The following is a 26,785-nucleotide window of genomic DNA, read 5'->3' as shown; positions in this document are numbered from 1 at the left end:
AGCCAGGGGATAATGTAAAGCAAATACCATAAATATCACAAGCATTGCTGTGATGGTAAAAAACTAGAAACAGACATTTTCCATGAGAAGACAATGCCTTAATAAAGCATGGCAGAGCTGTTAGATGGGCGGCCGTGCCTCTGGCACCACTGGAAACAAGGTACAAAAACTTGGTCATGTAAAGATGTCCAGGACAAAAATCAGGAGGTAAACTGCTGTCTACAGACTTTGAGACAATGACTTCTGCTGATAGACAAGGGTTCATGGGGATGTGGAGAAATGACAAATGTGACTTGTTGAGGGTCGGGGATGGGTCATGGAGAGAGACGTTTTCTTTTGCTTGAATTTCTGAACAGCGGAGAGCAGAATGCGTTTTAAGAAACAACGAGAAAAGCCTTGTGTTTAAAAAGGTGAGCTCAGGTGAGGATATAAGGAAAGTCAAGGTCACCTGTCCTGCAGGATCCAGCGGTGAATCCATTTAAGCAGATGGGCCTCCTGGACCTGTTCTGTGCACATGTCCAAGGCCCCATGTGTGTGCACACGTGTGTGTGTGCAAAAATTCATTAGATCAGGCACCAGGTGTGTGCAAAGGTGTGTCAGTGTGTGACACTTTAGTGGGGCCAAGGTGTCACAGAGCCCAGCAGGTAGAGGACTCAGGGAGGAGGTGTTCACGGGTGGAAGGGGCTCCAGCAGGAGAGTGTGGGGTTGGGTGGGCGGCCCAGGTGGGCAGACCTGACAGGGCCACCCCCAGCCCTGTTCTCACAGTGCCACTGGAGCCACGATGAATTCTGGTCCCGCCAGGGCTCCCTGTGGTATCTTAGGTGGTTATCTCAACTAAAAACAATTATGAGGCAGTAATGATAGCAATAATGATGATAGTAGCTGATATTCCCTGAGCTCTTACGAAGTGCTTGGAGCAGTCACGTACTTTCCCTGGGGCGGGGGGTGCAACACGAGCCACTTCTCTCTCTCTGTAAGACAGGGCTGATTTCACCTTCCTCACAGGCCAGCTGTGGGAATGGAGCATTCACATCTGGGCTTATAATAGTGAGTGTTCAATAGACATTCCCTTTTTCCCTTTTCCTTGTTCCCAGTTGGGATATGGGATACATACGGTTGGAGGTGAGTCTATCTGCTCCTCCGAGAGCGTTGAAAGCTCCGTGGACATTCTGGACCTGTGGAAAAGCACAGTGAGGGGACTGATCCCAGCCTGCCGCCTCCTCCAGGCCTGGCCCTGGCTGCTAGGGGATGGCCAAGTGCAGCCTGGTGCAGGGACCTGACCCAGCATGGCCTACCTCATAGAGACGTTGCGGAGAGCAAGATACACACATAGCTGGGGCCTGGCACACGGTTGGCACTAGCAGGTTTCCCATCTTGGGGCCCTGTAATATGCCACACTAGCCTGCATACTTCTAGTCATCTCATTTAATGCCCCCGATGATGTACTGTTGAGCCCATTTTAAAGAAGAGTAGACCAAGGCTTGGAGAAGCACTGAAGCTTGTCCAGAGTCACACAGCTGATAAATGGCTGAGCCGAACTCCAAATTCAGGTATCTGATCTCAAGGCTGAGCTCCTTTCAATTAAGCTACTTTGGAAATACAAGTAAGGGTGGGTGTGGGTCCCAGCACACGCCTCCTGAGATCCCCTACAGCCTTCGAAGGACTCAGGGCTGCTGGTCTCCCACTGTATCTGCTGCAGAGAACATACAGGAGCTGTGAAGAGCCCTCTCCTCATGGCAACTGGCCCCACTGTGTGCCCCTGGCAGGGTCTGCTGTGGAATAGGCTGAAGTCCGCATCCTACCACTTCTCTGAGGATGAGGGGAAACCATGTCAGTTACAGGAAATCTAAAGCAGGGCAAGGCATGCCTGGTACATGGGGCATGCCACCATGGGCATGGTTAACAGGGGCTACCAAGCTGTCACCCTGGAGGGCTTCCTGGAAGAAGCGACACACCGAGATCTGTAGGAAAGTGGGAAGTTAATCAGGCAAGCAGCACCTGTGAAGCATGAGCCCAGAGACTGAGGAATAACCAGAGGCCTATGTGGCCCCAGAGGAAGGTGGGGGAGGTAGGACAGACTTCTGGAGGTAGGAGGAGGGGGACAGACTTCTGGAGGTAGGAGGAGGGGGACAGACTTCTGGAGAAAGGGCCACTTCAGGAGTAGTGGGAAGCAGTGGGCGACCTGATCCTTGATCCCGGTCGCAGGTGGCTGATGTTTATTGCGCACTTAACAGAGCTGCACACTCTTAACAAGCCCAAAGAAAAGGAAAGTTTGTCCATTGCTGCCTTAGGGAATGACAATCTGAACCCAACAGGATGGTGCTATGGAGACGAGAGCTAGAATGCTCCCTCCCATAGTCATGTGTAATGGTTTTCTCTCACATTCACTTGTGTCATCATCTGATTAACTTCTGTTTTCCCCTCTAGACTGTATGTTCCACATGGGCAAGGACCACGCTTGTCCTCGGCAATGTGCACAAGGCACATAATGTGCATAACAGGTGCTCAATAAATATTTGATGCATGGATGATGGATACGTCAGCTGTTTTTTTTTTCTTTTTCATTTAAAGAAAATCTCAAAAAAAAAAAATCTCATTTCCCCCATAACCATGACCAAGCGAAGGCTGTCTCTGTCTTGTTCTGCCAGCGGCACATAGCAACATAAGACTGTCCCCTCTGCTACCGTGGTCTGTCCCTTTCCCTTCTCCCTGCTACCCTGCCTCAGTCGGAGCTCTGCCTCCCCTCGCCCTGGCTGCAGCTCTCCTCTCACCTCCATGCTGGCCTCATGGCCCACCTTCCACACCAACCTGCCCCAGTCAGCCCCACCTGCCTGAATCTAACACGGGTCTCCCGCCCCACATAAAACTCAGCTCCCTGCTCCCCTTTCGGGACACTTCTGCAACCTCTCCAACTCTGAGGAGCAGTCACTTCCCATGCCTTGTTATAGAACATCGTTCTGATGACACGGACATCTGCTACCCATTTTTTCTAAAAGTAACCTTGAGGGTCTTTTACATGAAAATGACCAGCTGGGTGTGTCATAGAATAGAAGATGTGTGAGATGCCCATTGCCCAAGAGCCTTCCCTGTGAGCATGGTCAAATCCTTCTCACCCTTCAGGAGCTGGCTTACATGTCACCTGAGAGGTAACCTCCTCTGAGAAGCCCTCCCTGACTTCCCAGGCTGGGAGGAACCCTATCCCTGCTTCCATATCACTGCCCAGAACCCTATGCCTCTCTTGTCCTTAACCCTCCTTCTCCTATATTATATGTAGTTATCCGATCTCTTCTTTTGAAAGCAAGAACTCGGGGCAGCCTGGGTGGCTCAGTGGTTTAGCGCCGCCTTTAGCCCAGGGCCTGATCCTGGAGTCCCGGGATCGAGTCCCACGTCGAGCTCCCTGCATGAAGCCTGCTTCTCCTTCTGCTTGTGTCTCTGCCTCTCCCTCTCTCTCTCTCTTTCTCTCTCTGTTTCTCTCATGAATAAATAAATAAAATCTTAAGAAAGGAAGGAAGGAAGGAAGGAAGGAAGGAAGGAAGGAAGGAAGGAAAGAACTCTTTATTGTTTACCCATCATTTAGCCCCAGGACGTGGCACGGAGCAGAAATTTCAAGAGGGTCTGATGAATCCATGACTGTATAAGGCACAGTAATAGAAGACCTGGGGCCAGACATACCTGGTTTCTTATAAGCTGTGTGACCTTGGGTAAGTTACTGAATCCCACTGACCCGGTTTCCTCAGCAAGAAGAACAAATGCCATCCAGCAACCATATGGGAGTCTTTGTGAGGATTACACAAGAGGTCACCTGTAACGCAGCTCTCTAAGTAAGAAGGAGCAGACTTGCAGCATCCAGAGTTCCCACAAGGAAGGAGTGTGGCATGCTAAAGACTGGGTTTGAATTCTGGCTGTGCAGAGCTGAGCAACCCGGAACTCAGGACTCTATGTCAATTTTGCCGTGTGCACACTGGAGTTCACAGTGACTTTTTTCCCAGGGCTGTGGTGAGGATTTGCTGAGCTGGTGGGTCTACAGACAGCTAGGGCACTGCCCAATGCTTAGTATACGGAGGGCTTGCCGCCCACCACCTGTGGGCGAACCCCCTGTGGTTTGTTAACTCCTGTCCCACTGGGGGTGGTCACCACCCCACATTCTGTCTTCTCCATGGGTGCATAAGCCCGTCAAAGGCTGGCAGCATGCTTTGTCTTATAGAGCTTGGTGCAGAGTTAGGGTGCAGATGGCAACAACAGTGGTACTAGCTCATTTCATTGACCACTGACTCTGTGCCTGGCACTGTTGTAAGGGCTTTATGTGCATTAATTCATTTTACCTTCGCCACAATCCTGTGGGGCAGATACTATTACCATCCCCATTTGACAGATGAGATAACTGAGGCTCAGAGGGAATAAATAATTTGTTCAAGGTCACACAACTAGTAAGTGGTAGAGCCAGGACTGGAATCCAGAAAGGCAGGCTGGGGAACCTCCACAAGACAATCCCCTGAATGGAGAGATGGCACCATGTGGATGTGAACCCTGTGTGAAGGGAGTCTATAGCACAGCGGGCTGTGCTTCACTGGCGTGTAGGCAGGGAGTCTGGCTCATGGCCCCCAGGGACCCTGGGCCTTCTCTATTCCCAAGCGCTGTCTCCGAGAGGAAAATCTCTGTGGCCTCCAAAGGGACTGGAAAGGTGGTGACTGGCCCCTGAGGCTGGGCACAAGGTGCCAACGGGGAAAGAAGCACAAGCGACGTGGAGTGGAGAGTGGGAGTGTGAGTGTACATGTGCCTGACAGGCAGCACACCCTCAGGAGGGTGCACAGGAGAGGCAGTACCAGCAGTGCGGCTCGAAGCCAGACTCTGGGTTCTAACTCATGCTCTGCAACAGACTGTATTCCCTCCCCGGGCCTCAACTTCCTCTCCTGTAAAATGGAGACAATAAAGAAAGTATCCGCCTCTTGGGCTGCTAAGAGAGTGAGAGGAGGTCATGAGTATAAAGAACGGTGCTTGGCAGGTCCATTGCGTGGGGCAGTGTGGGCATGCATGTGTATATGAGATGTTCTAACATGAGTGAATCTGTGCATGTCTCTGGGCGGTGCTCTGTGCAAGAGTCTGTGCGTGTGTATGTTTGGTGTGTGCGTTTAGGGATGGATTTTAGGGTATATACATGAACACATGTATGTCAGGGCATACTTTTGAGTGTGTGTGTGAGTCTGAGTAGATGTGTGTGCACATAAGTGGCATAATGGTGTGTGTGTCCCTGGTGCACACCACCATCCCTGGAGGGAATCCACCCTCCAATACCTTTAACCAGGAAACAGGATTCTCGTCAAGGATGGCTTGGGTGCAGGACCCGGGGTCCCAATCCCAGTGCTGTAGCTGGAGCAGACACCTCCCCACTCTGAGCCTCAATTCCAGAATCTACCTTCTGGACCAGTCAGCGAGCAGTGGGGAAGAGGGAACATCCAAGCCCCCCACCTGCCTGCAGCTGGTGGAGATCAGGTGGTCTGTGTTTAGTTTCCCTTCACTGCTGCCATGGCAAGAAGCTGCTGGGCTGGACCCACTGGAGATGGCTCTCTTCATCCTAACCAAGGATTGTCAGAGGCTTCTATCACCATTGGACCTCTACTGAGTGGACGTGGCACTGGGCTGGAAGGCCAAAAGGCTGTAGAAGGGCACAGGCTGCACACTGGCATCAGATAGATCTGCTGGGGGACCCGAGACAAGTGGCTCCTGTGGGCCCAGCTTCATGACCGGGAAACACACAGCACCCCCTCAGACCTCATAAGGCCACTTTGGCATGGAGAAAACACTAGCACTTAGTGCTGGTTCATGGGAAGTGCATCCCTTTCCCCAGGCTTCAAGTCTCAGCCCAAGGTTCCTAGGACACTGGTCCTGTCAATAAAACTGTAGGCCCACGCTCAGGAAGGATAATATGGAGGAGCTGGTTGACACAGCAGAGACTCAGAGATTCAGGTCCAGATAAAGACCACCTGATCTTTATCTAGTTCTATTCTTTTTCCTCACCCCTTGAGACATCATCTTTGTGCCCAGAGAGGACAGAAGGCTCTAGGAGACACAGTCCCTATACACCCACCCCCAGCCATGCCACCTGTGTATACCCTGCTCACCTGCAGTGTGTCCCCAAAGGAGAGCTTGTGGATGACATGGGTCATGTCCGGGTTCTGTGGCTGGGCTGTAGCACTGTGTGTAGACACGTGGAAATTGCCTGGGACCTGGGGGAGAGATGTAAGTTTCAGTAGTCTCATTGGCTGCCCCAGAGGGTGGGGTGCAGGTCTTCACCCTGGAGTCGAACATATCTGATCTGGCTCCCAGTGTGGTCCAAGCCATGGGACTTTGGAGGAGCTACTGCCCTTCTCTGAGCCTCAGGTTCCTCGTCTGTAGAATGGGGGCAGTAACAGAAGCTATCTGAGGGGGCCATTGGGATGATGAGGTGAGAGAATACATGCAAAGCACACAGCTGGGCACCTGGCACAGGCCAGGGCTTGAAATGGCAGCTGCCCACCAGCAACTTCCTGGCTATTGGCCCCATGGTGGGTTGAACCATTAGGCCCACAGACCAGCTGAACCTTCTCTAAATCCGAATCAACTCTGCTACTCACCCAAATTTACCCCATCACCCCAGACCAGGGGACCCTTGAAGGCAGGACTATGGTGGCCTTCTTTCCTCCCTAGGCCTTGGGGCCCTGGCAGAGTGCAGCCCAGGAGAGGTACTGATACCCTGCGACAAGGACCTCCCTGAATTCTGCTGGGACATCTCCGTTGTACCAAAAGGCCCCTCCTCTACCAGCTGCTCAGGCCAAACCCTAGGTATCATCTTGATGCCCCGTCTTTCTCTCACACCTGACCTCCTGCCTACCAGGAAAGGCTGTCAGCTCCACCCTCACAATGCCTTGCATCCGGCCTTCTCAGGCCCCCGCTGCCAACGTGGCCTGGACAGTGGGGGCAGCCTCCCCACTGGGCTCCTAGCTCCTGCCCTTGGCACTCCCAGGCCTTCCCTCAACAGCAGCCGGGGGTCCTTCTGAACCCTACATCTGATAGTGTCACTCCTCCGCTCACTCCCTCTGGCCATACCAGCCTCCCTGTGGCACCAGGAATGGCGCTACAGGGTTCCCACCTCGGTCCTGTGTGCCTGTGACCCCTTCTTGGAACCCTTCTTGATGTGGCTCTCTCTCCCTGGTTTCCCACAGGCCTCTGCTCAGGGAGCCTCCCAACCTCCCTTCCCCAAGCCCCTTGGTCTGCTACAGCACTTGGCAGCACCTGCCACCTGATCTTCATCTTGTTCTCTTCTGTTTCTTCACTGGAGAACGTTGGCTCCATGCTGGTGGGGAGTTGGGTCTGATTTGATCTGCACTCCCCAGACCCTGGCAGAGGCCCACAAAGTATGTCCTGGATGAATGAACACGCGATGAATGGCCCTAATTCTTAAAATAGCATTTTTGATTTTGACATCTGGTAATTTCCACTTTATGGAAAAGAAAACTGAAGCTCAGAGCAGTGAAGACACTTGCTAAGGAACACGTCAAGGGCTGTGGTTTGAACTCATGGCTGTTTGGACTTCAGATTCGGCATACTGAAGCAGGACGTGATACTCCCTCCCACCCTTTACCACAGCAGCCCTGGGTTGACAGCCACATGCAGCCATCCCTTGGGATGTGCTGGTTTGGGAAGATGGCCCAAACCAGAGCCTGGCCCTGGATGGGCCTCTAGCCTGTTGTGACACAGACTTGCAACAGAATATGAGACTGCATGACCCCACTGGGCCAGAGGAATGTATAGACCATGGGGGCCACAGGGACAGCCCCCAGCTCAGTTGGGAATGTCCAGAGGGGGCTTCTCAGCAGAAAGAACCCTCTTGTACTAAGGCTCTGAAGATAAGTCTGCATTACTTGGGAACAGGGGGAAAGGTATCTAGCCAGATGGAAGAGCATGAATAAGCAGAGGTCAGAAACTGCCCAGCCCAGTTTGTGGGCATGTGTAAAGAACCAGAAGAGTCTGTATTATCAAACCCCAAATAAAAGAACAGCTCACAGAGGGTGATAGCAGCAGGAAACAAACAGATGTTAGAGAGAGATGGGGATGTTCAGCACAGGCCCTGAATGCCATGCTAAAAACACTGAGTTTATTTTATTCCAGTTCAATGAAGGTTTAGTAATCTATATTAGAGGAAGGAATACAGCTTATAGCTTCTGGCTTAGCAGCAGGCCATCAAAGTTGGCTTATTTTGTAAGCATGCCTGTTTCAAATACAAAGTTGTGGGCTTCTTATAGAAATCCTTTTGTCTTCACTAGGACCTGAGCTTTGTGGACTGACCTGGGAAGGTACCAGGCTGAAAGGGCATGGCCTGACCTCAGATCGTAGGTGAGGCTGGAATGGAGTCTGGGATGTGGGCTTCAGGGGCCTAATACTTCGGCCCAGCCCCACCTCCCAGCTGGGGTGCCTTGGGCAAGGTCAGTACCAATTTACCTCTCTGTACCCATTTTCCCATTGGCAAAATGGAGATGCTAACCACAAAGGGTTACTGGGAGGATTAAAGGAGGCAAGGAGTGCAAAGCCAATGGCAGCTGTTATTAGGTTGGGTTCCTAGGATGAATATGTTTGTCATCAGAACAAGGACCCTTGGGATCCCTGGGTGGCGCAGCGGTTTGGCGCCTGCCTTTGGCCCAGGGCGCGATCCTGGAGACCCGGGATTGAATCCCACATCGGGCTCCCGGTGCATGGAGCCTGCTTCTCCCTCTGTCTGTGTCTCTGCCTCTCTCTCTCTCTGTGACTATCATAAATAAATAAATTAAAAATTAAAAAAAAAAAAACCTAAAAAAAAAAAAAAGAACAAGGACCCTTCTGGAACAGAGAACAGCATGTACATGGACAGGACATGGGGTAAAGCTCACTGCATCTTTTTTTCTTTTTTAAAATATTTTTATTTATTTATTCATGACAGACAGAGAGAGGCAGAGACACAGGCAGAGGGAGAAGCAGGCTCCTCGTGAGGAATCTGATGTGGGACTCGATCCCAGGACTCCAGGATCACACCCTGAACCAAAAGTAGACATTCAACCACTGAGTCCCCCAGACACCCAAGCCCACTGTATCTTAAAAATATTTTTTAACTTCATTTTTCCTTAAATAACTAAACACACTTATATTATAAAAAATTCACATAATAAGGGGATGCCTAAGTGGCTCAGTGATTTGAGCATCTGCCTTTGGCTTGGGTTGTGATCCTGGGGTCCTGGGATCGAGTCTCGCTTCAGGCTCCCCACAGAAAGAGTCTGCTTCTCCCTCTGCCTCTCTCTGTGTCTCTCATGAATAGATAAATAAAATCTTAAAAAAATAAATCACACCATAAAGTGAGGACTACAGGCCCCGTTGTCTATCACCTCCGGAAGTAAGAAACCAATAGCGTCAGGCATGTGTCCTTTGGAATTTTTCCATGCAGTGACATAGGGCCTCCAGTGGGCAGAGTTCAGAATGGGGTTTGGAGCCTGGTCCTCACACTCCCAGAGTCAAGTGAGTCAAGGAGGCTGGCTCCCGCACATCTGCCACCCGCTGCCTCCCTGCGAGGCTGTGACTCAGTGACCCACTCCCTCTCCACAAGGAATCCATCACAGGTGGCTGACTCATGCCAACACACGCTGGGCTGAAGAAAGAAAAAGACGATGCTTTTAGAGCCTGTGACTTAGGAACCTACGTCAGTGTCTCTGTAGATTTTAGAAACATATAGATGGAGCCAGTCCCCAGACTCGAGCCCATCCTGCCCTCCTCCTGGAGGCTGGGTGATTCAGTGGGGAGTTTGGGCTGCTGGGGGCAGCCAGTGCAGCTTGGAACATGCGACCTTGAATGTCTGACTGCTGGCTGACTTCCTGATGGACAGATAAGGAGGCTGTGGGGCAAGTGTGAGCCTGATACTGGGAGATAAAGGGGCTGGGGCCAGCTACTAACCTCACCCATCTCGAGGGCACACTGTCACTGCTGGTTCTCTTGCTGAGCACCCCATGACTGAGAGCTCCCAGGAGGCATAAGCCAAGGACAGGGGAGGGTGGCGGCTCCACACCATGCAAAGGGACAAGGGCAGGGGGTGGCCTGACCTGGAGGGAATAGACACAAGCGGTCATAGCTCATGTGACCAAGATGCTGGCAGGGAGAAGCAACAAAGGGACGGGAGACACAGGGGGAAAGCAGGGACCTGGTGCCAGGCTGCCTGGGTTCAAATCCTACTTAATTCCTTGTGCCTTGGTCTCCTCAGAGCTGTTACAAGGACTAAATGGGTATATCTGGAAAAGGGCCAGGTAAGAACCTAATAGGTGGCAGCCATAAGGTGAGGGCTGGCATGACATTTTCCTAGAATCCCCAGCCCTCCCCAAGCAGAGAAGACTCATCTCTTGAACGTCCTCCATGTACATTTTATGAGCACACTTGCACCCAGGTGACAGTGGGTGCCAGCTGGTGAAATCCTGGATGCTCCTATGGGTGGAAGATAAGGAAGGCCAGGGAAGGGGCATCGATGCTTGTCCCTGTTCCGAGGGTGCTAAGTGCTCTGTAGTTTAATTTGCTCATATCTTATAACCTGGGAGGGCAGTACTAGTATCCCTATTTTACAGATGAGGAAACTGAGGCTCTGAGAGGCTCCACTGCCCAGAGTCATTCAATCAGTGAGCACCATAGCCAGGGTTCTCGCCAGGGTCTGTCTGCTCCAAAAAGCCAGTCCCACTTCACCCCGAGCCAGCTGGGGACCCCACCACAGCCTGTCTGAGGGGAGCTGACTGCAGCCTTGGGCATATTTGCCAAGGGGAGGAGAGTGTGGTGCTGGGCTATCTCCAGGGTAGTGTCCTGCTTTTCTTGTGTCCACCCCAGGCTGGGTCCTGACAGGTTCTTTGCTCATTGTCTAGGGCATAAATATTTGTTTAAGCCAGGCAATCACACTCCTGAGGGGAGGCCCCCACAGTTGGGATTTGTGTGCGTGTCTGCTCATCTTCAGCCATCACCCCTCAGACAGGCCTTCCCTTATGCCCCTATCTCAGTGGGGTTCCTCCCTTATGCTCCACCCTCACACCCTCTCCATTCTCTTCATGGCTGCTTCATCAAGATTACACATTGGGTTGAGGGTTTAGCTGTGGGCTGCCCATCACTCCGTAATTGACCACAGTGCCACCCAGGGCAGAGGCCACAGCTGTTTCTTTCAGGACTGCATCCCAGTGCCAAGTGTGGAACCAGGCACACAGCAGACACTCAATAGCGAGAGGCATGAATTCATCAGCAAGGGATGGGGAGCAATGGTCAAAGGAGTCAAGCAGTGAGATGGATGGTAACAACACAGAGGGCATAATGGACAACGTGGTCAGAGGAAGGGGAAGGAGGGACTCTAGAGGGACCCCATCAATAAAATCTGTGCATGGGATCCCTGGGTGGCGCATCGGTTTGGCGCCTGCCTTTGGCCCAGGGCGCGATCCTGGAGACCCGGGATCGAATCCCACGTCGGGCTCCCGGTGCATGAAGCCTGCTTCTCCCTCTGCCTGTGTCTCTGCCTCTCTCTCTGTGTGTGTGTGTGACTATCATAAATAAATTAAAAAAATAAATAAATAAAAAAAATAATAAAATCTGTGCATAAGCAGCAGTTCTCCAGGCACACAGGTGGGGGCAGAGCAAGAGCCTGGTCCTACCACCAATTCATCCATCACCCTGTGAGCCCACCCTCCCTCCTCTCCAAGGCCACCACCCCTCCACTGTGGCCTGGACCCCATACCCCCTGTGCTTTCCAAGGCCTTGGTTGTATAGCAGCCCTGTTCTCTCCCATGCCATTGGCTTTCCCTGCAGCTCCTGGGTCAGTGGTCCACCCTGCCCATGCAACACCAGCCTTCCTCTTTGATCCATGGTCTCTTCTATATTCTAGGGCCCAACTAGGCCTGGTCCCATCCTACCTGCCTGGATGCCCCTTCTATCTGTTGTCGTCCCCTCATCTTCCTGCTCCTGAACACTGGAATATATTAGAAATCAGTCCTCAAACCACATTTGCATCAAGACCTTGGGCTCTGGGGCACCTCTGGGTGGCTCAGTCAGTTAAGTGTCTGCCTTCAGCTCAGGTCATGATTTCAGGGTCCTGGGATAGAGCCTTGTGTTGGGCTCTCTGCTCAGTGGGGAGCCTGCTTCTCCCTTTGCCCCCAACCCTCCCCTTAGCTCATATTGTCTCTCTCTGCCTCTCTTTCTCACAAATAAATCAATAAAATCTTAAAAAAAAAAAGATATTGGGTTCTTACCTTTTGATGCCATGGACACTTTTCCAACATCATCTATTCACTGATGACTCCCACATTCACATTCCACCTCAGAACACTATCCTGAACCCCAGAAACATCTCCAATTTAACATCTTTTGGGGAAATCCCACATGAAACACATACAGAATTGAACGACTGTTTCCCAGGACCATCGCCCATAGAATCCATGCTTGCCCAAGCTTCTGTATCTAGAAAGGGACCTCCTGGTTGTCCAGAAAAAAACCTAAGAAGTTGCTTTGATTTCACACCTGTCCTCACCACCCACATCCAACTGATCTGTAAGTCTTGTTGACTCCACATCCCTAGTCTGCCCACTTGTCTCCAACTCCGCTGTACAACCGTGGATCATGACCTCTGCTCTTGGCCCTCTCCTCTGCGTTCCCCTCACAGCTGTCATGGTGAGCTTTCTAAAGTTTGGCTGTCCCACAGAACTTTCTCTGATGATGAAAATGTTATATAGCACTACTATGGTAGCCACTAGTCTCTCTGAATAACGTACTTGAAATGTGACCAATGAGATGGAAAGACTGAATTTTTCATTGTATTTAATTTTAAGGAATCTAAATGTAAAGAGCCCCCCATGGCTAATGGCTACCATATTGGATAATCTAGTTCTAAACTGTAAGTCTTACTGCATTGCTTCCCTGCTTAAAACTCTCAAATGGCTTCCCATCACAACCACCATAAAATCTGAATCACAGAGCACAGCACTGCCTTGTGATTTATTTTTAACCCCTAAAATGTGGCAGATGTGACATTCTCTGCTTTAGCACTTGAGGGAGCCCCGGGGCTCTCATGGAAGAAGTCCACTGCCAGGAAGAACACACACAGAGGCCATGTGGGGAGGAGAGGCCCTGAGACTACGTGGGGAGAGACACGTCCAGTCACACCATTGGCCCAGCCTAGTCTTGCAGCCACCTAACAGGAACCATGGGAGTAGAGGGCACATGCCCTATCTAAAGGGGCAGCTGCCCCCCTTGGATCCAGATAGCAGTTGCCAAAGGGATGTGGGCCCAGTGTGGTTAGAGCCTCTGACTTTGAAAAGCCAGAATCTGGACTCCCAATCTTTAGATATTGGCTCTGACGTGTTTGAACACTGTACAGGATGCATGTAACTTGTCTTTGGGCTGGGTGTGGCCAGTGAGTTCGCAATGTCTGAGTCAGATGTCAGGGATCAGAGGAAAGGTGTTCTGACAGAGGCTATAAGCGGGCAAGCCGAAGCCAGGGGTGGCCAATGGCTCAGTCTGGCTGGGATTGGGAAGGGAGTTATGTATGGAACACAGAGTGTGATCTTGGCAAGACACTCCACCTCTCTGCGTCTTAGTGTCCTTATCTGCAACATGGGGCCACCTCATGGGGTTACTGGGAGGCTCCCCGCAGTAATACGTAATATGTAAGAGGAGCTGGAAAGGGTGCAGCAGCACGTGTGGAGCAACCTGCTGGTTCCCGCCAGGAATCCCTGGCACTCTCAGATGCACGTGCTCACATCTCGGGAGCTGAAGTTCCTGGTTCTAGCAACAAAACAATAGCAATGCCTCAGTTGTCCTTTGGGGCCTACCAGGTACTTTCAAACTGCCCCACTATCCCTCCTTGTCTCCTAGCCACCAAAATGCTTTTCAGTTTGTATATTGTCAGTCTCCCCCTACAGCACAGAAGCTCCGCCAATGAGGGAAATCTGCCCACTTATTCCAGCTCTTCCATTCCTTTCCCCCTATTCTGGGTGGCCCCAAGCCAAGAACCTCCCTGCCGTGGAACGCAGGAGGCATCCCATAAAAGTGTCCCAAATCAATGGGACAATGAGCTTGTAATAGCTCGTTTGGTCCTCATATAAACTTTGTGAGCTGGGTGGTGTCATTATCACATCCTCCCCCTAAAAATGGCTAAGATGGGTACAGTGACTTGTAGGGGACTGCTTGGCCAAGAGGGGTAGGAGCTGGGATGAACACTCAGGGCTGGAAATCCCATGGTTTTCTCACCACCCTTGGCCTTCCCTGTTGGGAAGAAGAGTTGCCCCTTCCTAAACCAGCCAGTGGGGGCTCCATGCCTCGGGGAACCTGGAACCCCCCACCGGATTCACAGTAGGAAACGTCAGGGCACCCTGATACGAGTTAGGGTCTCGCTGGAGGGAGGCCAAGTGAGCACACAGCTCTACCATCCAGTTCCTGGTAGGAAGGGGACCAACGGGATGAGGATTGGGTAACAGGGGCCCATGCAGGGTCTCCATACCTTGTTGATGCTGAAATGCCCCTCAAAGCGGCAGCCGGCCCCATTGTTCACTGGGATCCTCATTGAATTGTCGATGTGCCCCACCTCATGCCTGCCCATCTCATCCTGTATGTCGAGCCCGACCACTGCAGGGGTCAAGGAGAGGAAAGAGTCACAAACACCTGAAACAATGAGGGGGGCCCTCTCCTTCCTGGACCACCATGTCCCATCCACTCCATGGACAGGTGGGCCTCAGGCCATGTAGGCGCTCACAGTCTGGGGCCCAGAGCCACAGAGAGGAAGGCAGCCAACAGAGGGGGAGAAGGTGATGGCTGGGCCAAAGGGGAGCAAGCCCACAATGTCCCATCCCTGCCACTGCCTGATGCTGCAAAGGAAGAGGGGGAAGAGCTGGGGGAGGTAGCAGCTAATGCGGTGAGGTATGGAAGACTGCGGGATGCAGGGGTGACTCTGCTAAATGCAAGGCTATAGGGAGAAGCAGAGGGTGAGGGTTAAAATGTTGTCTGAATCCTGGCCCTGCCTTTTACCAGCTGTGGAACCCCGGCCAAGGCACATAACCCCTCGATGCCTGTTTCTTTCTCTGGAAAATGAGAGTGATAATAATTAGACCTTCCTTGGAGAACTATGTGGATCAAATAATGAATATGTGTAGAAAATGCTTAGAACAGGGCAGCCCGGGTGGCTCAGTGGTTTAGCGCTGCCTTCAGCCCAGGGCATGATCCTGGAGACCGGGATCGAGTCCTACATCGGGCTCCCTGCATGGAGCCTGCTTCTCCCTCTGCCTGTGTCTGCCTCTCTCTCTGTGTCTCTCATGAATAAATAAATAAATAAAATCTTAAAAAAAAAAAGAGAAAATTCTTAGACCAGAGTCTGGTACATAGTACAGGGCAAGTGCCTAACAAATGGCAGCACATGATGTGTCTCAGTCTCTGGATTCATTGGGCAAACAGGTCCAGGCAGTCATTCATTCATTTCACTCATCATTCATCCATTCACATCTTCTTTTACCCAAAGCCTAAACCTTCAAGCCTTGTCCTCCTGGAGCTTGGGCACTTTTCTGGTTTCTCAGTATACTGAGAATACTGGTATACTGGTATACCCAGTATACCGCCCAGTATACTGAATGGGATGGGAGTCCTGGTCCTTGATTCCAATGTGACTCTCAACTTATGACTCAGCTTCCCAATCTGTAAAATGGGCAGGCCCATGCCAGCTGCATTCCCTGAGATGGCCTAAGTGGCATGGGTTTATAAACCATGAAAACGCAGAAATTTCTCTGAAAGAAGCACTGGAAAGGAGATTGCAACACAGAGAAAGAACAGCTGGAAGCAATTATATGTGCGCCAACCCTAAAAGGGAAAAATGGTAACAATCGTATTCCTCAGTAGGGATAGGGAAGTGATTGAGGGCCCATCCATAGAAGGAAACGTGATGTAGTTATTAAAAATGACGCTTATGGATCTGTAGTATGTGGGAAATGCTGATGCCGTGATGTTTGATTTAAAAGAAATGCAAACAGGTCCCTGTTTGATTCAGCAGCCCCACCTCTAGGAACCCGTTCTCCAGACACACACATGTCCAGACGTGTGTGCAAGGCTGCTCTGAGCAACTTTATTTGAAATGGTGACAACTGGAGGCAACCCAGCTGCCTGTCAATGGGGACTGGTCAATGGAACAGCCCTCTCTGGAATGCTGTGCAGCAGGTACAAAGACAGAGCTAAATCTACGTGTGGGGAGAGGTGGCTCAGAGCAGGCCAGTGACTCAGAGCTTGGCTCTGCCCCCTACCAGCTCTGGGACCTCGAGCAACTTACCTAACCTTCCTGTGCCTCATTTTCTTCCTTGTGAGGAGGAAGCTATCCGAAGCTTGTGAGGATCTTAAAAAAAATTACCAGATACTCTTCTAAGTGCTTTTTATGTAAGAATACACCATCTGAGCATCCCTGTGGGGAAGATGTTATCAGACCCTAGTGGGAGACACTAAGGCACAGAGAGGTTAAGTAACTTGCCTGAGATCTCACAGCTAAGAAACAGTGGAGCTTGGATTGGAACCCACAGAGTTTCAATCCAGAGGCCACACCCTTTGGCCACTCTGCTAGAGCACCTCTCATCTTAATGCACTAACACAGCCAAAGAATTCAGGCCAGAACCTGGCTGGGAGTAGGAGCGGAATAAATGGCCACTGTGGTTATCATCTTACTAATATCATGAGTAATATAAGAATAGCTCCAAGATATTAGCAGAAGAAAAACAAGAAATCCCAGAAAGGTTCCACGTACTTGGGCCCAATTATGTTAAAATAAAAGCAAAACACCAAAAAATACTCCCACCTAAACATGCTATATGTTTGTAGACAGACGGACAGATGGACACACACACACACACACACGCACGCACGCATACACACAGAGGGGTGGGCAGGGAGTCCCAACTCTCAGCAGAGGCTTCCTCTGGGGAGGATGACACCCCAGGAAACACGTACTTCTTTTACTTCTTTTTCCTTTATATATTTTTGTATTTTGAACATGATTTTTTTTGAAGCAAAAAAAGATATTCTTGTATTAGTTAACAATCAAATATTACTTTTTAAAGCAGGATATGAGATTGCACACACAGCGTGATCTCAGCTGTGGTTAGAAACGCACAGAAAGAACGGCCAACAGGATGGAATGGCGTCAGATGTCAACTGATGCTGTCGTTGGAGGTGGAATTATGGATTTTCTGAAGGTACAATGATGAGCATGCATTTTTTTTTCTATAATAAAAACGTAAAGTTCTTTTAAAGAAAAGCCAGGGTGTGGGGCTCCAGTGAGAGGCGCCTGGGTTCAGGTTAGGGGCTCACAAAGCAGCAGGGCCCGGAAAGTTGATGCAGCCTGAAGCTTGAGGTGGCCGGGTCCCTCCTGGGCCACTGCCCATCGCTGGGACAGAGCCTGGAACCACATCCCTTCCCTCCCCTGCCCCACTCATCCCAGCCCTCTGGCCTGACTAAGAATTTCCTTGTTCCAGAGACACAACCAACTCCTGAATGAGAAGCTGCCAGATGAATTATTTTTCTAAGAGAAAGAGAAAAAATAAAAATAAAACTGACCTATTTCAACAGGTTCCCTGGCCTGAGGCCCACTATGGATTCAAAATTGTGATGTAATTCTCACCAAAAGCAATAACAGAACTGAATTGCTCCCTATCTCTGCCCGCAGACACACCCGAAGTTCTGTCCTTCCGGAAGAAGGGAGTGGGTGGGAGGAGAAGGAGCGGTATCGGGTTGCATGCCCGGCTGCGGCAAAGGGACACAAGAACCCTAGTCCAGGAGGGGACACCCTGTCTGTCCACTTGATAAGAAGTGTAGGAATCAGCTCATCAGACCCTCCCAGACACCTCAGGTGATAGATAGCACTAAACCCATTTTGACAGATGAGGAAACAGGCTCAGAGAGGTCACATGTTAGCCAGGGTCACCCAGTATTAGTGAGCAAAAGAGCCAGATTATGACTCCAAACCAGACTTCCAGTGGGTTTTGTTTTATACTAGTAATTCATTCTCTTGGTTGAAACACATGAAACAAACAAACAAAATAGGGTATGAAGTAAAAAATCAAGTTTCCCAATAGCTGCTAACAGGTCAGAGCTGCATCCCCTCCAGGTGACTGCTCATGGCTAGTTGGAGGTCTCCTTGCCTAGAGATCCTTGAGAGGTGATGTGACCTCCCCCCACCCCCACCCCATCCCCACACATCACCCTGCAGCCTCTAGTCAGGGATATGGATCATAACAGCCAGGCCCCTTTGCTACCGGGTAGGACCAACTGTGGCACCAGTCACATGCCACAGTTCCCCATGAAATCAGGCTGTGATTAGACCTCTGCTGAACACATATCTCTGCTTGTTCTCTTGCATCCCCTATACCCTTCTGGTTCCTCCCAGGATCCCTCTCTCAATAACCCACTTGCAGAAAATCTCAGACTCTGCTTCTTGGGAACCTGACCTAGGAGACAGCCCCTGACACACCAACATGGCTACTGTCCAGAGGTCACCCCTACTAGCAATTTCATGGGCTTTGTAGTCTAGAAAACCTCCAAATGCGTGCACATGGGATGACATTCCCCCCCCCAAAAGGATTAAAGAGAATCTTATGCTACCTGCTATCTGTACGTGTCCCGTTTGCTGGCTTATCCTGGTCATCAGAGCTGCACACCCAGCTCTGCCTCTGGGAGGGGGTCCTGCTACAGCAGAGGGCTGTCGGGAATACTCACATTCGCAGTGCAAATTGGGTAAACTGATGTTCAGGCTGACGTCAATTTTGCCCCCACTGTCCTTGTCCGGGTCATCGACGTAGAGCTCATTCACGCTAAGGGAGACAAGTACAGAAGCTTCTGTTGAGATGGGGCACCTATCCCAGCTGCAGGGGCCAGTCGGGGGCCATTTCCCTTGGTGACCACTGCTCAGATAAGCAGGACTCCCATCTCGGGGAAGCGTGTGGCTGCTAGACACGGGATGGAGGCTCCCATCTTGAGGGCCCTCTCCAAAGGCTGGCCTTACCACTTAGAGGGAGGGGGACGGGATGGTGGTAGGGGCATGGTTTTCAGAGTCAGACACATTCAAGTTCTAATCTCGGCTTTGCCACTTTCTACGTGAACTCAGGAGATACCATCACCTCTGTGAACCTGTTAAATGGGATACCACCACCCGCTGTTAATGGGGTTGTCTGAACACTTGAGAATGTGAGTCTTACTAGGTAGGCATCAGGGCCTGGCACCACCAGGCACATGGGACCTTACTCCCTACTCTCTTGAACCTCCTCCCACTCCACTGGGTGGTCCTCCTCAATGTCCAGCTCTCACAAAGCCCTGGGGTGAACACCAGGTCCGAGACATGATTAGACTAATATGTTAGTGTTCCGTGACCACCGCAGCAAATTATCACAAAGCAGGTGGCTTACAATAACACACGTTTATTATCTTGCACTTCTGGAGGTCAGAAGTGTTTTTGAAATGAGGGTGTGGGGCTGTGCTCCTTCTGGAGGCTGCAGAACAGAATCCTTGGTCTTGCCTTTCTCAGCTTCTAGAGGCTGCCCAGGCTCACAGCCCGTCCTCCACCTTCAAACCCAGCAGAGCCACAGGGTATCTTCACTCCTTTCTGACCTCCTAACTCCCGCTTTGAGCAATTCTGTCATTTCATCTTGCCCACTGGACAACCCAGGGTCACTTCCCTGGCTCAAGATGCTGGGCGCCAGCACATTTATAAAATTCCTTCAGCCACATAAGGTAACAAACTCACAGGTTTCAGGGACACTGACGTGGAGGTCTTTGTGAAGAGAAGCACAGTTTGGGGGCAGGGGTCTCCATGGACGGCCATGCCACCTTGTTATCCAGAACAAGGGCACCACATTAGGATCCATCAGCAATACGAATTTACGCAACAAATACTTTTTGAGTGCCTGCTACCTGTCAGGCATTAGACACAGCGGGTAACCAGTCAGACGTGGTCTCTGCCTTCATCAACCTTACAAACATTGCTCGCCTTCTATATAAATACCTTCTACAACTATGATTCTTGCTCTGTCGCAAAGCTGTGGGGTGCTATGGGAGGGACAAACAGGGCAACTGACCTCTGGGGGGAGTGGGCCAGAAGGACTTCTCTGAGGAGGTGGGGGTTGAGGCCTGAGGAAGTTGGGATGAGGAGGCTGTCCCAGGAAAGAGGGAGAGGGAATCCCTGAGACAAAGTGTGCAGAGGCTTGGAAGTGGTGGATTTAGGGAACTGAGCGAAGGTCACCATGGTTGCAGCACAGAGAAAAGGGAAGGGGGCCTTGTGATGTAGCTGGTTTATGGACAGGGAATGTGTCAGGTGGGCTTGGGAGCCCTGATGAGGCCTTCACAACCTGAGTGCAATAGCATGGTCAGGCTTATACTTCCACAGGCTCCCTCGGGCTGCTGCAAGAAGACTGACCAGAGGGGCCACCATACCTGGGGAGCCCACACGGGAGGTTGATGCAGTGGTGCAGGTGAGAGCAGATGAGACATGGCGCCTGGACTGGGTATGGAGGAGGGGGAACAGGTGGGAGGGACATAAGATTTGGTGAGCTACAGCAGGCAGGATTCCTGCTGGACAGGCCGTGGGGCTGGCTGGAGGGATGCATGCAGGCAGACTGATGAGTTCTATCTGGAACCATTTGCTGGACTGGGAGCCCCTGGAAGAGAAATTCCATGTAGCTGTGCTGAGCTCAAAGTGTCTTAGAGACATCCGCTAGTGAACAGCTATGGGGGCAGCTTGAAGTGGCTGGGCTGTGGCTATTGTAAACATTAGCCAGGGTCTTGTCCACAGGATGTAGAATAAAGGCTTTGCAGATCTAAGCAATTAGACTCTCAGAAAATCTTCTAAATAGCCACATCTTGGGGGAAGAATGAGTTAGACCATGGCCAGGGCATTTTGCTTTTACTCAGACCCTGTCTTTATGCTCCTCGCACCTAATGTGATGTAGCTGGTGCTCAATTAACAGCAGGCTGAAAAAGTCACCTGGGGTTTGTTTCCTTGTGGAAGTGACAAGGATGTTCCTGGAGACAAAAGAGTGACAGATTGTTGGTCCTCCAGCCCATTAAACCAGGAAAGTTCCAAATGAGTCTATGTTATCACATCTCTTCCTGTGAAATGTCCTGATCTCCATTTTAGAACAAGGAAGCTGAGGCCCAGAGAGGGTGAGTCCCATCTCCAGGGTCACACAGCAGGAAATTGCAGAGCTAAAATCCCAACCCAGGTCTGCTTTCTGCCTGAGCCCCAGGATTTCCAGGACTCAAGCTATCTCCCCTCCCTCTTGCTCTCAACTTCTGGGGTCAAGTAGGAAAATGGAGAAGGGCAGCCTGGCCTGGCTTGTCTAAGGGTCTGTGCTTGGCAGGTTCATAGGGTTGGCCCCTATCAGGGAACAAAGAGAACAAATGAGCCAGCGGGAGAGGAGCAAGCAGGAGCACAGGAGGTATGCCAGGGATGTGTATCTTCATTAGCCAAATCCTCCTCCTCAGCCTTCAGAGCCCAATTTCTACTCCAGCCTTGATTTGCAACTCCAAAGGGCTGTTTAGTGATGAGATTGCTGGATGATTAGCAAAACATCACCGAGGAGGAGGAACCCGATGCCTTTCCCAAACGAACCCCTTTCCTTAAAGCTGCTCACCTTTCCCACCTGGGAGGCAGGGCCTCAGCACTTCACTGAGGGATTTTGGGATGATGTCATCCCCTGGCAATCCTAGGGAGGTGACCTCAGCGCAGAGAAGCGAAATCCGAGTGCGGCACCCAGGTGAACTCACCTCGAGGCCCCAGGGGCCTCTCCCAGCCCGCAGAGCCCAGGCTCCCTAATGCCACCTACAATAAAGGGGCTGAGGTGTTCAGGAGAGATGGGAAGCCCACTGCTGCAGAGCTTGGGCCAGTTTGGTTATGTAAGGCTAGAACTGGCTGCTCCCAGGTGCCTTCCTGAAGGGCCCTGGGCTGCAAGATGAATGCAGTTCAATCACCTGTGCCGCTGACCCAGTGAGGCCAAGACAGCTACTTTCTGAATCCAAGGCAGATGTTCCATGGCTGTTGGCTTCTTCCTCCCTCCAGCCAGCGCTGCAAGCCTGTCCATAGCCTGCCACCTGCAGATGCCCACTAAGGCTAGCTAACATTAATGGCTGGGGCTGAATTGAAATTTTTTTTAAAAGATCTATTGATTGATTGATTGACTGATTGATTGGTATGGGAGGGAAAGACAGGGAGAGAGAGACTCCACTAAGCTCAGGGCTGAACTGATTTTAAAAGGTGAAAGGACAGCCAGAAACCAGCCCACCTGGAGGGGCAATAAAAGTTTTTTGTGGATTTACTGCTGTCTGGGGACCCATGGGCCTGATTTCTCCTGTCACTAGCAAGGATGATGAGAAGCCCCACAGGGCAGTGGCAGATGGATGTGGGCTAACCTCCTGGCTCTGCTGCTAAGAAGCTGGGGCACCTGGGACAAGTTGTGTCACCCCTCCTTGCCTTGGTTCCTTAACTGTAAAATTGGAAAAGCCTTCTATGAAGTTTGAAGATAGACAAAATTAATGTATGGTAATATAAGTCACAATAGTGGGGGTGGGAGTGGGAGATACTGACTGGGAGGGGGCACAAAGGAATCTTCAGGTGGTGGAAAGGTGTTGTCTTGATGGGGTGATGGTGACACGAGTATAAGCATAGGAAAACATTTAAGTCTCAACTTTAAGATTTGTGCACTTTGCTGTCTGTAAGTTATATAAGCCTCTCAAAGAGAAGGAGAGAAAATCAGGAAGGAGAGGAGGAGAAGAGGAAAAAAGAAGAGAGAAAAAACAAAAAAGCAGTCAGGATTTGGGCTACTTCCCAGGGCTGTGAGCAATAAAGCTGCAGACTGCCCCAGGATGTTATGTTACTCACTTACCTGAGGGCCTCGAGGGGGGGACCTTCTTGGTAAAGAGCAGAAGGCATCGTGGCGGAAGTCCAGACTCTCAGGGTTCAAATCCTGTCTCTGCCACCTCCTAGGTGATTAACCTTATGCAAGGGGCTTTGCCTCTACCAGCCTCAGTTTTCCCAGATATAAAGCAGGGACACTCATGGACATGGCACAATCTTAGTCAACAGTAAGCGCTCAATAAGAAAGGGTCTCCTACTTTCATGGTTATCATAAATATCAGTGTTTACTGAGTTGGTAATAACCGGTATCCACCCCACGGCATTGTGGGAAGGACTGTGCTGAGGGGCCCACAGCTGGTGTATTATATCGAGATGCCAATTATGACCTGCTGAACGAGGGGGCACAAGCCACCCACACAGTGTTGTGAGGTAGCTCCCTCAGCATCCAAGCTCCCACTATGGGGAAGTGCAACCCAGTGTCGTTTGGGTTGAAGGCACAGTTTCAATACACCCACACAAAGGGAGAAAGAGTCCCAAGATTGATTACTTACAGCTCCTAAGAGTGGGGGTGTGTATGCCAAGAGCCAGGGGAAGGGCAGGAGCCAGCGGGAGATAGAGAGCAGAGTAGCAAGCACTTATTACTTAGGAGATGACTGGGGCAGAGGTCATTAACTCTCCTCCAACTTAACTCTAAGTAGTTATTTTAAAAAGTGCCTAGGGCAAAATAAAAGCGGGAACTTGGGGCATCCTAAACTCAAAAGTCCTTATCTAAATGTCCAGACTCTGAGCGTCGGTAGGGTTATCATACCATAAGATGCTTAGGCGGCAACCCAGAAAAACAAAGTTTGTTCTTCTCAAAAGTTGCTTTCCTCATCACAGGGATTAATGGGTTCATGGATATAAGGTGCTTCACAGTCCCTGGTACATTCTAAGGCTCGTTTATAAAAGGTGGCTTTGCTTATAACTGATCAAAGAAGACATTCCAGTTCTGAGCACACAGCTAGTGCCAAGCACTATGCTTGGGGCTTTCACATGTAGTATCTCATTTAATAACCACTGCAAGGCAATGTTTAGTAGGGTTACTGTTCTCTTCTCACAAGGATGAAACCGGGCTCTGAGGAAGACAGATAAAAGACTGGCCAATGTCACATGGCCAGGAAGAGGCAGAGGTAGCATCTGAACCTGGAGCCCTAGGAACCCAGAGCCATGCTCTTTCCATTGCATTAAACTGGCTGGGGCAAGGAATCAGTGAAAACTGAGAGGCAAGTGTCCCCAGGTAGACCTGTGATGCAAGTGTCATCATCTGATAATCTTCAGATGACCACCCCATCCCCACCCACGGCCCAAGTAAACCAAGTACCCACAGGGCATGGAGACGTAAAGGGTCCACTCCCTTTGTGCCCTCCATCTGCTGAGTTGGTACCATCAGCCCTGGAGGGCTGCCACCTCTGACCCCCCCAACCTACCTGGACACTGGGTCGAGGGCTCCCTGAGACAGGAGCACAGAGCATGAGATCACAACCCCTTGAATAAATGGGGGAAGTAACCAGTGTGTGCCGGTGGAGGAGAGGGGGGCACATTCCAGTTGGGGCACACAACACAGTGTCAGGAAGTTGGCTGGCTTGCGTGGGGGTCAGTAAGCAGTGGCCATGTAGGGAGAGAGAGAGAGAGGAACTAGGGAGGTATGGGTGGGGGGAGCACAGGAGGAATGTAACCAAGGGCCCTGAAATTCTAGGCTGAGGCGTGAGTCCGATGACATCTATGGAAAACAATTTTATTTGCTTTTAGAAGAGCACTTGAATAGTTCAGATTCCTGCCCAAAGTCGCTGACCTCCGTGCTTAATAATTTGATTTAATGGAAACTTACACAGCAGTGAGGCCCACGGAAGGGCGTGGGGTGGAAGGGGAGGGATGCACATTATGTAAGCAAGCTCTCCAGGACCTTCTTTTGAATTCTGACCGCTCCAGGTATAAGTAAGTATTCTTACCTATTCCCTCCCAGGTGGAGGGCCAAAAGTCCCTTCTCAGCCACTGAGTCCTGCCCCACCCCCTTCTCTACCACCATCACCCAGTCTCCTCACCAGGCCTTGGTCTCCAGGGTCACCTGGCCCTCACTCCATCTTCACAAGAGGTGATCTTGCTGCAACATGAACCTGGTCCAGTCACTCCGGGCTCAGAAACCTCCAGGCTTGCCAGCACTCCTTCACACAACTACCCTGGGTCTCTCTACCCGCCTCTAGCTCCCAACCTGGGCCTCAGAGAGGGTGACTTGGGCTCTCAGGGAGATGGCCAGGTCCTCCTCCTGGTTAAGCTACTGGCCTCCCCATTTCGGGGCCTGCTTTGGAGCACGTGAAGACACAGTTCAGGCTCCTGCTAGGTGGGCAATGGCTACCTGGAGTTCTGACCGCCTGCTCGGCCACCTCACCCTATAAGGGTGTAATCGAGTCTTCCAGTCAAACATTCTGACCAAAAAGCATCTGTTCCCATGCACCTAGGCATGCTCTGAGAAGAAAAAGGTGGTATGACAGGGCAGGGGTGCCGAGGCTGGGCTCTGGCATCAGATGGACCTGGGTTTGACTCTGGCTCCACCACTTACCTCATTGTGGCCTGAGCCTCCTGGTGTCTCAGTTTCTCCAGATGTAAAGTAAGGCTAAGGCTAACAGGAGAACCTACCATAAGGGGTTCTGTATTGGTTAAACAAGATGATCACTGTAAAGTGCTAACCTAGAAGGCTGGCTGGTATGTGTGTCCCCATTATAAATTGTAAATAGAAAGTATAATACATTGTATTGTACTATAAATTATCAATGGAGAGTTCCAGTCACTACATTTTCTTATTATAAATCCTCGCTGGGTTAATCATTAAGAGTGGCCAAGCCTGGGCAGTCAAAAGGTGGAAAGTTTTGTAGCCACATTCTCTGAGGAGGGGGGCCTGCTCCCCTGGAACCCTGAGGCTGCAGAGCACCCTATGGAGCCACTTTCCCAAGGGTAATTAGTGGCCTGTCTAAAGCCCAGGTTAGAGTCCAACTGCCCAAACCAACAGGCCTCCTTTCCCACTGAGCTGGGCCAGAATAGTGTCTTATGTCAGTGATAACCACAGGTCCGGGTTGGAGCAATGTTGATCCTACCAGCAGTGACCTCATTTCCTTGGGATACAATCTCATGGTGGGGGGTGAGGGGCGGGGAGCTGAACCACTGTGGTCACAAACTGCCAGGGAGGGTCAGCCATCCATTAAAGAATTGTGACCTTCATTTCTTTCCAAACTGGCAGGCCTTCCCAAGGTCAGAGAAGCTTCTTATAGAGGGAAGACCAGGAACAATCCTTTCTCCTCTGGATTTTTCTGTGGAGTCCTCAGTCCTCACCCCTACAGACTCCTCTGGGCACTCCTGCACCGTGGTCACGTGGCAACAGGGAGAGAAGGGCCATTAGGGTCACTGCATGTCACGGATGGAGCTTCTTGCCCTTGGGCTCCCAACAGGTCTCTCTTCTCATTCCTGCCTCCTTCCCTCCCTCCAGCCACTCACATGGCAAATGAAGAGCTTAGCAGAAGACAAAAGGTGAACACACCGTGAACGGCCCTATGGTCTGATACTCACCTCGGTCTCTACTCACGCCTCATCTTTCTTCCTCTCCAGGGAGGTCCTGGGACCAGAGTGTCCAGGATGCCCCCAGGAGTCAGGAAGGGGAAATCCTGGAGCAGAGCATTGGGCACAGTAACAGGAATACGCTGTGCTCTTGGGAAAGGAGGGAGCCCTGTCCTTTAAGCAGAACAAGCTGTCCAGGCTTGCTTGAGGGGCCCTTAACACAGCACACGGGACCTCACCTGCTCCAGTCCCAAGCTCTGACATCACAACTTACCTGTCTGGGGCCCGCTGTCTCAGCACCCTATCTCACTGTGGGCTAAG

The 26,785-nt window shown here is 51.0% G+C and overlaps 1 protein-coding gene across 4 annotated transcripts in view; it reads right to left on the bottom strand.

The window, feature by feature from the left end:
• The window catches only part of ERGIC1 (endoplasmic reticulum-golgi intermediate compartment 1), a 106,636-nt gene that overhangs the window by 20,495 nt on the left and 59,356 nt on the right, over positions 1-26,785 (bottom strand). For all 4 annotated transcript variants that reach the window (XM_055324891.1, XM_055324890.1, XM_055324888.1 and 1 more), the window contains exons 4-7: positions 18,751-18,845; positions 14,510-14,634; positions 6,120-6,224; positions 1,115-1,175 (exon numbers count right to left, since the gene is read on the bottom strand). In XM_055324891.1, the coding sequence (XP_055180866.1) occupies positions 1,115-1,175; positions 6,120-6,224; positions 14,510-14,634; positions 18,751-18,845 (386 nt within the window). The remainder of the gene's footprint in view (positions 1-1,114; positions 1,176-6,119; positions 6,225-14,509; positions 14,635-18,750; positions 18,846-26,785) is intronic.

The sequence above is a fragment of the Nyctereutes procyonoides genome, unplaced genomic scaffold (genome assembly GCF_905146905.1).
Source record: "Nyctereutes procyonoides isolate TBG_1078 unplaced genomic scaffold, NYPRO_anot_genome, whole genome shotgun sequence".
Taxonomy (NCBI): domain Eukaryota; kingdom Metazoa; phylum Chordata; class Mammalia; order Carnivora; family Canidae; genus Nyctereutes; species Nyctereutes procyonoides.
Note: the sequence above shows the minus strand (reverse complement) of the source record. Positions and strands in the feature narration are given on the sequence as shown.